At 44.8% G+C, this 14415-nt stretch overlaps 1 protein-coding gene across 3 annotated transcripts in view; it reads right to left on the bottom strand.

The window, feature by feature from the left end:
• The window catches only part of LOC115657414 (vascular endothelial growth factor receptor kdr-like), a 176628-nt gene that overhangs the window by 45209 nt on the left and 117004 nt on the right, over positions 1-14415 (bottom strand). For all 3 annotated transcript variants that reach the window (XR_004001972.1, XM_030575231.1, XM_030575232.1), the window contains exons 12-15: positions 14017-14125; positions 5528-5821; positions 2505-2651; positions 373-498 (exon numbers count right to left, since the gene is read on the bottom strand). Coding sequence is in view for 2 of the 3 variants with exons in the window: in XM_030575231.1 (XP_030431091.1) it covers positions 373-498; positions 2505-2651; positions 5528-5821; positions 14017-14125 (676 nt within the window). In the remaining variant the exon portion in view is untranslated. The remainder of the gene's footprint in view (positions 1-372; positions 499-2504; positions 2652-5527; positions 5822-14016; positions 14126-14415) is intronic.

The following is a 14415-nucleotide window of genomic DNA, read 5'->3' as shown; positions in this document are numbered from 1 at the left end:
GTTATATGATTCCCCATGAAACATTCAAGTTATATTGACCATATCTCACTTTATGTAGCGTATGTTGTGTCTGTGATAGAGTTGTTATCAAGGTATTTCAGACATGAAGACATATTGATCTGCTTCAGGTCCTACGTCTTTATGTGACCATGTAAATTTCCTGGAACCTCAAAGGGGATTCAGTTTGAGTTTTGAGCAAGGGATTAAGTCAGTTCCCACTTTATCCAAACCTGCCCTGTGTTTGTGTGTGTGTGTGTGTATGGGAGGCTTGGGTTGAGTTAGGAGTGTGTGTGTGTGTGGGGGAGCTGTATAATGTCTTCCCTCAAAACTAAGCCCGTTTTACCAAGCTTGAGCATGAGCTTGTGAACTCACCTTGTATTTTAATAAATGCTGATGTGCTGTCATTGCCCATTTCATTGGAAGCCCTACATTCATAGAGGCCTTCATCATCTTTTTTCACTCGTTCAATGACCAGGGTGTTGTTTTCCATGGAAATTCCTGTGTTGGGGGATATAGTTTCATTTGATTGGAGAAGATATTTGCCAAGAAAAAATGTCCAAAAGGAGCTGTGTTGAAAACGGCTTCACTGGCCGCTGCAGCCCTGCTCTGGTACCTCCAGTAGCAGCCACAAGGGACCTTTTAGTGCTGTGAGTTATATTCACCTTTGTTTGCGGTGGTGTGCTGCAAACCCCTCCCTGGCCACCTGCTCGCAATGAACTTGTCATGTTAATTCCACAGTCACAACTTTGCAGCCTGGGCAGAACAGGTGTAATTTATTCATGCAGCCCGATACTGCTCCCATGGATACTGCTCTGTTACACCTGCAAAACCGCCGTCAGGATTTGCCTCTCCCCTTCCCAGCCCAAGAGTTGCACTGGATTTGGGGAGATGTCATTAGAACATATTAAATACGACTCTCTTATTAACCCAAAATGCTTTTTAGACCAGGCCAGAGGAGCACAGAGGGGCTGCGCTTCACTGGACAAGGAATTCAAGCTGAGTCCCTCCCACACACCCGGAGCTTGGGAAGGACCATATTGCCCACTAAGGCACAATGCCTCTCCAAGCAGTGACCCTTCTCCTCCTCTGTGCAGGGCTGTGTCTACCTGGCACAATGTAGAGCTCAGTAGGGAAAGGAATTACGTAGATTGATCCAGGGTGGCATGGCCAGGGCATAATGGGATACAATGAAGGAAGGGAAACTGAGGCCAAATGTCAGTGAGACAGTAATGTCTAAGACTGCAGCACTGCCGCCCAAGGGAAATGATGAGAACCCCATCTCTTGGGACATTTAAAATGGGGACAAAGCCCCGAAGAACCCACTGTTTGGCTCAATCTTGCATTCATGGGGGAGGAGAGGGCCTACACGTGGCCTAACTGAGCCTTCATTAGCTTCAATTTCTCTGATTCGGTGACACACGATTCCAAGCTCATTTGTTTTACTAAGCAAATGCCACTAACAGCAGGGGAAATACATTGGACCTTGAGTCCAAAGATTTTAAGTTTGCAGTGTGTTCTGCCCATGAATTCTGTTATTGTTAAGAAGAACTGTGCATATTAACTCACTGAACTATTTACCCTGAGGTGTTTTTTTCAGATATATTATGCATATGTCCATCGGTTGGATAAGTTACATGCTTGTCCCTCTAGAATTATTTATAAAACTTCACTAGCTGTTAAGAGCTTCTGCTCAGAATGGTCTGATCTGCATTATGGAGGATTCTAGATTTCCTAACCCAAGAAGCAAAATTAAAGTGAGAGGACTAGTTACTAACACTGGTTTCTCCATGACATAAAGGGTATCTCAGGATAGAGGGGCCTGGGAAGAATTCCAAGCTCAGGCAAACATTCCAAGCCTGTGGCAGCACTGCACATGTGTGTGTTGGCTGAGCTGACAGCTGTTTCTCATCATTGTTTTATGCTGAGGGAAATAAAGACACAGTGTATTATGCCCTGCAGCCAACTAAGTGATCCTTAGTGGAGACACTACCATTGACTTTAACAGGCTCCGGATCAGGCCTTAAGAACATCTAGCAGTTCAGGCTCAGATTTTTAGATACTGCTTAGCAAGCGGCGAAGCGCTCTGCTTTTTGTATGCATAAAGAACCATCTTGGACATGCCTAGTGGGCAGCTACGTGCTCAGCACCTTGATTTCCCTTGTCAGTGTCAGTTCTGCACGTGTATGGCAATTCTGCAGGCACAAGCAGTGGCATGTGCAAAACTGGGCATGTACAATCAAGCATTGGTTTGAAGCTAGTTGGCTATTTTGGCCTCTGTAATCCCGTTTGCAAACCACATCAGCAGTCAGGTATAGATAATGGAGTCTGAGTCATTTACAGCATCCTGGGTTGGTAGCATCTGGCACTCATCATGCACTGCTGTTAACAACTCCACCAAATGCCAGGCAGTGGAGAATCCGGGACCAACACAGCTTGCAAACCTGTAAACACATTACGATTGTTTCCCTTTCAGCACCTATTGTGCAGCATTTCTCCACACTCACCTGAAGCAGGTGAAATGGGATAGCCATTTTTCCGCCACGCAATCTGAGGTGTTGGGGTTCCATTTACTTTGCACTCCAGAATGATCTTGCCACTGATGTTAACCTCTCGGTCCGTGAGGTTCTGCATAATATATGGCACTGCCTTTGCTGCATTCACAAAGGAAAACAACACACAACCAGTCTGAGGGCAGGTCTATACTTAAAATGCGACAGTGGCACAAGTGCACTGGTGGTGCTTCAGCGAAGATGCTATGGGAGAACTTCTGCCATGGCCATAGTTAATCCACCTCCAGGAGAGGTGGTAGCTATGTTGATGGGAGAAGCCTTCCTGTCAACATAGCACTGTCTACACTGGGGGTTTGGTCAGTATAACTGCATCGCTCAGGGGTGTGGATTTTTCACACCCCTGAGCGATGTAGTTATTCCAGTGTAAAGCTATAGTGTAGACCGGGCCGTAAGGAGGCATCTTCTAAAGACTTACATTTTCATTGGCATATAAAGGCCTTGTCCTAATGCGTTGGCTGCAGCAAAGCTTTATTAATGGAAAAGGTGTGTGATGAGCAAAACCAGCCAACAGAGCATGTCTTTTACTAGCAATGAGTAAATTCATTTTGCTTAATTTCAAACTCAATAAGTTTCACTCAGAGTTGAATGTTACTTAGTCCCTGTTAACAAACAAAGGATCAGGTGAGGGGCAGAGCAAAGACACACAAAGGGAGCATAAAGAAAGGAGCAAAGAAAAGAGAGGAAAATGCTAGGCTTCTCTGTTGCCTAGTGCCTTGTGTGCAATCATTTACACCACTGCAAAGTTCAGAACGGAGGCGTTTTACCCACACTTTGTATTCATTTTACACTGGTGTCAATGACTACAAAAGGTGCAAGGCCCCAGAGAACAAAGCCCAGAGCACACTGTAAAAGACAGCCCGAAACATGGAGAATAGCCAGTGTGCATAGGATAAAGAGGAAGATCCAATACATGCAGAATCGGAAAGAGATACTGAAAGGCTTCATGGCTGGTTTTATGTGGTGGCAGGAGAAATGTTTTGGGGAACGTCTGTTCATGTAGCACGCTCTCAGGATAAATTGCCTCCCAGCCACTATAGGCAAAGAAGAAGAAACTGGTAACTCACAGAAGGGCATGTTCAAAATCCCAGCTCTTCTGTATGTGTACTAATAGCCAAGCTGTTGTTCCCCCCGCCCCCTCTGCCATTGTGTGTAGGTGTCTGTGTAGGTGGAAATCTGACTAAGTGAACAAAAATATCTGCAAGGGGAAAAGAAAGTGAATTGCTTGCATGCAATGTGAAGAAAAGGACTCGGTGCCTCCATGTCTGGTTGTTCTGAAAGGTGGTAAGGACATTAGTTATGGGTGCAAGGCCAGTACAGGGAATGACAGAAGGAGTCAGAGTCTCTTTCCTCCCTTGGGCCACTGGAAAGAGAAGAGCGATGCATTGATTTATTGTTTTAATAAGTCACCAAGGCACTGCCCACGCAGGCATCAGAACAGTGCTAGCTACAGCTATAGTGTGGGTGAGGAGTCTCTCTCTCTCTCTCTGTGCGTCCGTGTGTGTGAATCTCGTGATAATGTCTCTGTCTGCACTCATGAAAGACACTGCATTGAAACTGCTAGTAACAGTTTTATTTAAACATGACTATAGCTAGCACAGTATGGGCTGGTCCTAACCTGAGAGGCAGGGCCTTACTGCAGCATGTCTGTCTCTGTCTGTCTGTCTAGTGCCTACTCACCCAGTAATCTAAGTGCAGAACCCAACTTAGGGATCACAGTCAAACTTCCTGTAAGGGACTTTGCTCCCTGCTATATGGGTAGCTACTGTTTATTTAGGGTCTCCCCATCCTCCACTTCTGTGCTGTGCTTTTTGTTCTCCAGGAGAAGACAGCTGAGAATACCTGGGGCCTCACAACCCTTCTACTGGTACCTCCAACTTCTTAGAAGTCTTAGGCCTGATTGCCCGTACTCACACCAGTATAAATCAGGAGAAACTCCACTGAAATTAATGGGCTTACACTGGTATAAAACTGGGACAAGATTCCAGCCTGTTGTCTTTAGATAACCACAGGTAGCAAGGACACGGAGCTCTGTAATATTTATTGTTGACCCTAAATTTAAAGAGATGGTTTCTTGGAGTCCAGATACAGAAAAGAAAAACCTGCTATTGCTTTAAATGTAAAGAGTGAATACATTTTGGTTCCATGCTCCTGCTAATGTCCTTTGCAATTACGTTTGATGGGTCTAAAGCTTGTTAATGTTACATGTAACCATGGTAATCATCATGGTATGTAATCTCATTGGATGTTTTACCAAAGCATGACAGACATCGGATGGGCCACTCAAGGGACATGCTGCTGGGTTGGCAATATAGTAGGTGGTACTCGTTCCTCTGAGTCTGCACTAAACCAATGCCCCAGCATGGTGTTAGGAGGACATGATGCTACTGGAGTTGCTGCATGTGATGACTGAAGATTGCACAGCACTTTTCATAGGAACAGGGCTGGTGCTCTGGTTAAACGCCACTTTCAGTAGTACAGACGCCAGCCTTAACCAGTTCTCCCTTGTTATCTCAAGTGGCCAACCTATCCTAAGCTATTGTGCTTAGGCACTGCTGTGCACTGTCAAATAGCTGCAGCATGTCAGGAGGGTGGAGCAGATGGCCTAAATGATTCCTGTATGTACAGAGCCATGTCGCAATTGATGGAAATCAGGGTAGCTCGATCAAATTCAATGGAGCTATGATGATTTACACCAGCTCAGGATTTGGCCCACAGTTTGTAAATCAAGTTTTAGAGATTTGTAAAGCCATTTGGGATCCTTTCTGATAAAAGGTGCTACATGTATAGAGGTCATTGTAGTCAATGTTAACAGAACAGAAAAATACATACAGGCAATACCTACATATAGACACTGATCCTGAGCACCTGCCACTCCCAAGGACATCAGTAGGCATGGCAGATGCTCAGCACCCTGCTCATAGCACCTTGAGTTGTTGTTTTCAGACAACCAGGCCTACCTTTAACATTGAGTTGGGTATCCTCTTCTCGCACATCCGTGCTGTTGTGCCGATTCTGAGCGATGCACTTGTACTGCCCGGCATGTTCCTCTGTGACATTACTAATGGCCAGTGTCAAGGAAATGGAGTATCTGTCAATTTGCTCTTGCATCAAGCCGGTGGGCACCACCTGTGAGGAAGGGTAGTACCATGCCAGGTGATCGTAAATGTATCTGGAGGCTCTGCAGGTCAGCTGAACATCACTTCCCACGATGGTGGTGATCTGTGGGTCCGTTTGCAGACCCGATGGCACATCTAGGGGAAAAAGAAAACACACCTGGAATGAAAGCACCACTGAGAGGATTTTTGGCTGCTTATTTTCACCTTGAGGGCCAAATTTCAAAGACCAATACAATGGGATGAGCCAGAAAAATGCATCTCCAAAAGCCAGCAATTGCATATGCAAACAAGCATTTGTGCTTGCAAATTGGGTAACTGTGTGTCCACTGCCTGCCACTATATGAGCCTTTTGCAGTCTGGCCCTGAGTGTACTAAGAACTACACAATCCATAATTAACTAAAATGATGTGTAGAATTAGTTAATGCGTTGAGGCTAATGAAGTTAACTTGTAATCAAGTGAGACTGCTCTCCATGCATGCATGGGATGCTTTCCCCCATCTGCAATCAAAGCCACAAGGTAGTGTTTTATCAGAGTAAAGAAATCCATTCATATTATTATTCACAGGTAACATTGGCTTTCTCTACAATTCCACAATCTCTCCAATCCTAGAAGCCTCCTTTATTTCTACTATACCAATATTTGTCTTCATCACATCTGCCTCAATGGGATTTTATTTGGTCACTGAACAGATGATTTAAAAATCCTTGCAGCCTTAACTTTTAATAGACTCAAATAAAGAAATATCAGGAGGTATGAAGCCAGTTCATCTGTGACAGAATCCTTGGGTCCTTACTTTTTGTTTTGTTTTGTTTTTACTCCAGACAAAACTTCCACTGGTTAAGTGCCAATGTGAATCCCACTGAAGACAAAAATAAGTTGTTTCTGAGTCAGGACCCAATGATTTGACCCCAAGACATTATCTTGCCCTCTATGTGATCCACCAGAGAACTGGAGTGTGAGAAACGTGGTCTCCTCGTGTTCCTTTTCTTCTATTTCTAATTACTTGTCCATCCCATGGACCTGACTTTCACAATTGGGCCCATTAATAATAAACTCAGTGTGCTCTGGAATTATCTCCTTCTATCTAGCAGCTCAGGGTTTTGGAGCAGTTGAAATGGAGATCTCTGAAGACCTAAAGTCTTAAGACCCAGCATATGCTAGGAGAGGACAATCAGGGGGTGTCCATTCTATATAGTCCTCCAGCAAGGATGAATGCAATAAAGCTGCTTGTTCTTTGCTTTAATGCTGCTCTTTTACTATTCATTAAAGGCCTCCTAATAATTAGAATGTAACAGACAGCACTTTGGGACTGACAGAACTTAGTGTACGAGGAGCAGCTATGACAGTATGACAAGCTCCATAGTTGAGAAATACCTAATCTGCCACATATTGTATATATATTTCCAATGTTTTAATTAACATGGCTCACATTAAATGGATTAAAAACTGGCTGATTAGTCTCCAGATGTAATTGTCAAGGGGGAATCATTGTCACAAGTGGTCAGGATGTGAGCTTTACATCTCAGCACTTAGGTCTTTTGCACTGTGAAATGAAGCAAATGGCCATTCGCTGGGGAGAGACTTTACAGTATTAGTACCTTAAAGTTCTACTTTTTCCACAGGGTGAATTCCACTGAGTGACTGTGGGGAAAAATCTCTTTCCTGCCTGGTGGATGGGTATGTGCTGTCTAGGGCTGGGAGTGCCAGCTGGAAACCCACACTGAGATTTGAGACATTTCCTAGGTGAGCTTTAAGTTCATCTTAAGCTTTTCCAAGATAAAGTCATTTTCAGTTTTCTAGCCTCCCAAATGAACTTTTCACATGCATGTTTTTCATTCTGGGAGCACAGCATTGGGTTGTTTTACTTTCCGTTTCTTCTGCTGACATTTTTTTATTTAGCATTTTGAATATATTTCACTGGAGCTTCTGTTATTTTCTTCCATCTCATTAGCCTTTCAAGAAGCTCTGTCTGCTCTGATAGAATATTTGTTGATTTTTAGGTACAGTGGAAAGAAAAAAAACTCTCTTTTTCTCTCTCTCTCTCCCTCTCCCCCTTCTCCTTCTTTGTTTAGGGAGGAATTTAGGCTTTGAAAGAATGTTACAGTTTAGTCCATCTCTAGACTACTATGCTTTCACAGTCCTGAACCTAAGATGTGATTAATGTCCTCTCTCTGAACAGACACACTATTTTATGAGACACCTAATACGTCTCCTGTAAGAACCAACCATGTGGCCTTTAATCTTTTATCAGCAGTCTCTGCACATTTGTCTTCTGTATTGTATTACCGGCTAGTAGTAGCGATACTCACTCTAGTTGTGCGGGATTCCCTAACACAATAGGGAATGCACCATTGGGGGATGGTAAAATGTCAGCATAAATCAGAAGGGAAGTCTGGTTCCATTTGTATTTACAAGGAATTAATTGGTTTTAATTTCCTGTGCTTTGCACAATAATGTATATAATTTAAAACTTCTGCTGTTTCCCAAATTCCATGTCTGAGCCTGTCAGGATAGCGGAGACGCCTCCTGTCAGCCATAGAGAGTGTAGAAAGAGTAAGAGAGGGGGTGAGCCTGACAATCTGAAGCAACACAGACCTTTTCATGTGGCCTGTAAACATGTCAGGAATGAGCAAATTGATAGTGGCAAACGTTTGTAGAATTGTCCAATTCCTAAAGCATTACAGTGTTTGATAGCAGATTCTTATCTGATGTCTGAAATAGACTATTTTCTTTCTAGTAGAGATCGTTCACTCCATTTTTCTGCATTCTTGTTACAGCCAGATAAGGGTGGAGGAGGAGCTGTTGTTATTGTTTATTTATTGTTTATTATTATTATTGAATGCAGTAGCACCCAGAGATGTCAGCCAGGTTGAAGTCCCATTTTGCTGGGTGCTATACAAACACATAGGGCTAGATTGTAAGTTCTCAATGCTTATGGGCTGGTGGTGGCTGACCTGCCCAGGTTGCACACCAGAGACCAAAGGCAGGAGACTCCTCAGAACAGGAATTTCTGATATTTGCTCCTCTCTTGTCAGAACAGATTCCAAAGTAGTTACTTCTGATGGGTATCCTTGACCAGCGGTGAGAGAGGACATGAGGCAGTCCTAAAGGTTTGATGTATTGACCATATAGCCTCTTCCCATTGCAAAAATATTACTATGGGGTAACTAGATGTCAAAAGTGGGGTAGACAGTATAAACTGAAGACAAATCGGATATCTTATTGAAACTGTACAGGGGATTTAACTAAGTAGAATGTAAAAACTGGAGTAAGAGTTAGGACAGAACATTCCTAATTATCACAAAGTACTGTGAGTGCTTTACTTGGGCAAAGCAGTCAGGACACCTGCAGGAAGAGCCTAAAGAGGGTATAGCTCTGCCATCTATTTATATCGTTTTCCATTTAGATGGCCCCCTTATATGGTTTGGTTTTAGAGTAATGCCCAACCTCCCTGCAATGAAATGTGTTCTGCTGGCAATGAAACATATTAAAAGTAGCTTTCAGTGCTATTTCCAATGTCTCTGTGGGTTCTGTAGGCGCCTGCCCCATAGAAGGACAAATGGATTATGCTGATATTCCAGTAGGTCAAAGGGAGAGTTTTCTTTCCTTTCTGAAATTAATTTAGTGTTGGTGAAAGTGCCAGCTTGGCAGCCCTGGAGTCTGAAGCATTGTATTTTCGCTCAGAACAGGTGTGGTCTGGACAATGACCATGCAGGTTTCCCCATTATTCCCCATTACACTGCGTGGCCAAAACACTTCAACCCTGACCTGAAAGGAGTCTCTCTAGAGCAAGAGTGGAGTTTGGTCTCCATGACCCATTCTGTACTTGGTTCCTTGGCAAGGATTCTCAACAAGGAAACCAATTGACTCCTGCTTGGATGAGATTTTGGTGATTTGGTTACTTGTCCATTTGAAAGTGGCTTGAGACCTATCAAGTCATTTCACACAGGACAATAGGAGACAATGAAAGTTCAAGATTTTTGTGCTCTCTAGTGGTTGGATTAATCACCAAGCCCTACAAATGGAAGTTGAGCAGACTCTGGACTTTGGGTGGCTAGGATCAATTCTGCTAAATCTTCTGCTTTCTTCACAAAGGCCCTTCCATCATCTCTGCGTACTTTCAAACCCCGACTCCAGCCAAGTGTCCTCAAGTCTCAGATTCAGGCTGCATCACGCTCAGCAGCCTCACTGCTAAAAATTGGATGCTGTCTTTTGCCCTACATCTCGTTGTGCAGGCCCCAAACTGGCAGTGTTATAGCAGGTGCTGTAACATGTCAGAAAGCTAAAACCTTGCAGTATGAGGCAGGCCATGACTTGTTTTCATAGGATGTTATATTGATCTAGCATTTAGACATAGCTCTGCATGATGCACAAGATACTCTCTCTGTCTCCACTTGCAATCAAATTTCCATAACCAAGACCAGCCTTATATGCAAACAACTTCTGTGGTCCCTGTGATTATGGACGCCCTATGCACACCTCACAAATCATCTCAGTCTCTCCCTCCAGCAGTGGGACTTATGGCGAGGCAACTCTCCATGTGATTTCTCCAGTGTCTTAAGGCCCTGCAGGTCAAAAACCCAGACGTGTCTATTCCACAAAAGATGGGAAAAATTGTGCGTTTCCTTCTTTGTCAACCTTACACAGTGTGGAAGGTGGGAAGAGTTTTTCTATATGTGAATCAGGTCCAGAGTTGTTGCTCTTCTGACATCTGCAAGGGGACTGGCTTCTTTGATGGAGTCACACGCACCTCTCAGCAAAGGATCATCCCACCAAGAGACAAAGCAGCAGGTCAGACTTGGTAATATTTTACCAATGGAATCTAAACAATTCCACTTTAGGGACTGTGCTGTCTGCATTTAGCAAGATTCAGTTTACTTGCGATCCATAAATGTCGTCATTCTTCCTTAAACATCTGATTTATGTGAGTCGTCACTATCTTTTTATGTCTCTTGTTCTCCCAGGATGGCATGGAACACACACACTTCCCTTTAGGGGTGAGAATGTTTCCCCTAGCCCTGTTCATGATCTGGTATATTTCAGATGCAAAGAAGACAATTTTCTGATGGGAATAACCCTAAATGGTTTGATGTAAGCAGCACATGGATAACGAGGGCTCATGTCACATTGTCTCTGGAATGTTAATATAAAATGCCTTCTGGGCTGTTCTCCCTCTCTTTCCATTTTTCTCTAGAGAAACTTGTTACCAAGTAAAAACTCCTTTCAGTGTAGAAGTCAAAGTTCAGCTTTCTTAGGTTTTAAGGCTAGATGGGACCATTGTGATCATATAGTCTCACCTCCTGCATAACACAAGCCATCAGACTTCCTTGAATTAATTCCTGCTTCACATTCAATAGCAGTGGTTGAACTAGTGCATATCTTTTAGGAACGCCCCCCCATGCACTCTTCATTCAATTTGCAGTGATGGAGAATCCACCACAACCCTTGATAAGTTATTCCAATGGTTAATTACCCTTGCTGTTAAAAATGGGTGCCTTAAACATTTGCTCCCTGTCTGGAAAAATATTGGCCTTAAAGAAAACTAAAATATGGTTTGAAATATAAAACTTCCAACTGCTCCAGAGAAAAACAGCCTTTCTGCCAAGTTGTCTAACAAACGTCTCTATGGACAAAACAACTTCATTAGTGGGGTGAAAGGTTTTTACCACTAACAGGACCATAGGTGGCTGCCACCCTTTGAACCTCATCTTGTTCCACTTGTATTTCCCACAGTGAGCAGCCACAAAATTGGTTTTAGTAGAGGATGGAGGGTATTAAAAAGCATTGTGGGTGGAATAGCAATGGGAACAGACTGATTTGATCACTGAGAAACCCATCCAAACATAATATCTGGCACTGCTCAGGGCAGAATGAAGCCTAAATGAAGGTTCACATCTGGCAGTGGTAAAGTGTATAATTAATAACTGATCTCCAGCCTGCCAGGGCTGTTTCAGGGACTTCTGTTGTCTCTCTCAGAAGAGCATCCTAGGAGGAGGGAGAGTTTTTTTCCTAGACCAGAAATTATTGGAACACAGAGCACTCTCCAGTGTTCCCTTTAATTTTTCCCATCCATGTGCAGAATGGATTTTGTTATGTGCACCAATGTGGAGGTGATGTGTGACACATCACCTCCATATTGGTGCACATAAGAAAATTCGTGTGGCAGAGTGGGGTCAAAGGGTCCGGTGTATGGGAAGGGGGTCAGGGCTGGGGCAGGTGGCAGGGGTGGGGCAGGGGGGTGAGGGCTGTGGAGTATGGCTGGGGGGCTCAGGGCTGGGACAGAGGGTTGGGGTGAGGGGGTGAGGGCTCTGGCTGAGGGTGTGGGCTCTAGGGTGGGGCTGGGGATGAGGGGTTCAGGGTGCAGAGGGGCTCCCCTGGGCTATGGTTGGGAGAGAGGACTCCCCCCAGCCCTCTCTCACCGCAGCAGAACCTGGCCTGGGTGGAAGAGGTGCCTCTCCCCCAGCTGCGACAGGTCCAAGCCAGGATGGGTCAGGCCCTGGGGAGGGGGGCCTGTCCCCCAGCTGCGGCAGGTTAGGGGCTGGGCTGGGTCAGGGCATCTCTCTCCACTGCAGACCTGAGCACCTGCGTGGTGCTTAATAGGCAGCTGTACAGTTGCACAACTTAGAGGGAACTTAGACTCTGACCACCTCTCACCTATTCCCACCTCTGACAACCCGTAATGCTGGGGCCTGTGCAGGACAGTGTTGTAGGCAGAGCTGTCCCTAGCTATTCTGGGACCCTATGCAGCCTCCCTCGCAGGGGTGGGGTGGGGCCAGGTCTCCGCAGGGGATAGAACTGGCTTGGGGGGCAGGGGGAACACCCCCCAGCACGCACTGGCAGCACGGCTGGGGCCGGACCACTGCACTTCTCACCACCAGTGAGTGCAGGCCCAGACCTGCTTCAGTCCCCAGGGGAGTGGGGGCGCGGCTGGTGCAGAGCAGGGGCAGGGCCATGGGGAAGAGGTGGGGCAGGGGCTGGAGCAGCATGCAGCTGCGCAGGGCACCAGGAAATTTGGTGCCCCAAATATGCAGCTGCGTACTATGAGTATAGGTAAGGACGGTCCTGGTTGTAAGGCTGCATATATTGGCCTTATGTTGCTCCTGCATTGGTGAAATGCCCCTGGGGGAACATTGCCATCCTATTATGGCCCCTGCATGCCACCAGGCCAGCATCAATGAGCTGTACCAGAGGGTGGTATGTGACCTCAAACCTGCACCAACTTCATCATTGTTTGGTGACATTTTTCATCTCAGCACTTTTAGGTAACAGGAATGGCAGCAAGGTTTGATGCACACATTCTTTCTTACCCTTATTTCAAAATTTACTGACATACTTTACAGGCATGGTCCTAAATGACACAGTGTACAAGAGTCCCTGCAGTGTGTAGGGCTATTGCTGCAGTGTAGCTGGAGTTGGGTGAAGGATTCATGCTGGATAGTTTATTCAGTGAATTTTGCCTTTTCTTGTGTTCCTGGGCAGACTCTGATGCTTTCAGGGAGATCTGTTATTTGGAATTAGTCCTGGATGATTTCCATGAATGACTACTGTGCCTGTAGCTTTTTCCTGAGCAATATGCTGCATGTATTCAGCACTCAGCAACTGGATGGTTTTGAATGAGCAAGTCACACTGTGGGTCTGCGTTCCCTGACTGGAGAGCTTCACTCTTAGAATCCATTTCCCGGTGCAAATACTAATGGCTGAGAATTTGACATTTGCTTTATATGAGGTTTCTGGAATATTTGTTTAAAATTTGCCATTTCAGTGTAAATTCTTGCTGGTAGAGTGTGCCCAGAAAGGGAACTCAGAAGGGAGAGTGCACAATTAAGATTAATTTGTTTAAACATTTGGACAAATATGCCAGGCTGTATAACCTTCTGATTTCACTGCTAAGGGATTAAACAGAGACGGGTTTGGAGTTGTGTTATTTGGAGAAATAATATAGAATCACAGAAATCTAGTGCTGGAAGAGTCCTCAAGAAGTCATCCAGTTCTGCCCACTTAATTAGACATTAGACATTAAGAAAAAATTTCAAACTACAACTGTGGGATTGGGTCAGATCCAGATATTGCCCTTGCTTATCTTTGCAAACCTCATTGACTCCAGTGGGGTCGCACCATGGTGGGAAAGGGCTAATTTGACACCTAGTTTGAGAGAGGCGCCGGAGACCCCAGGAAGTCCACTAGGGACTTTGCTATTGCCATTGATACTACATGGAAATTGCTTGGATTCTGTGGTGATGGGCAACAGTATGAAACTCCGGAATAGATAAGAGTGCAACCAAGCTTTTATAAAGCAAGCACCCATCATCTGTGCAGCCTGTTATTTACCTGAGACATAGAACTTGATGCTTCTCTCCTCTTTGCCAATCTTGTTTGAAGCCACGCAGTAATAGATCCCTGATGCATTGCTATGTTCTGTAGTCAGCTTGCTTATGATCTGCCAAGCAAAGGGAGAAAAAGAAAGGGGTTTGTTTTTAGTGGATCCGTAGTGGGGCAGTGGAAAAGGGCCATAAATGTTGTAGATGAATGTGTTATATTTTATGGTAGAAAAAGCACAATGAATGAAACCCAACACTGGTCAAATGTTTCTCTTCCATCTCCCTTTATCTCAGCCCATCAGTTCACTTCCTTTTCTCACCCCCAGCAACTCCTTCCTCCCCTTACAAAGAGGGCTTCTCTTTGCAACACACCTGTGGGACATAGACCCAAATGGAGGGACACACTAGA

The sequence above is a fragment of the Gopherus evgoodei genome, chromosome 9 (assembly GCF_007399415.2).
Source record: "Gopherus evgoodei ecotype Sinaloan lineage chromosome 9, rGopEvg1_v1.p, whole genome shotgun sequence".
Classification (NCBI taxonomy): Eukaryota; Metazoa; Chordata; order Testudines; family Testudinidae; genus Gopherus; species Gopherus evgoodei.
This window is presented reverse-complemented; position numbering and strand designations above follow the sequence as displayed.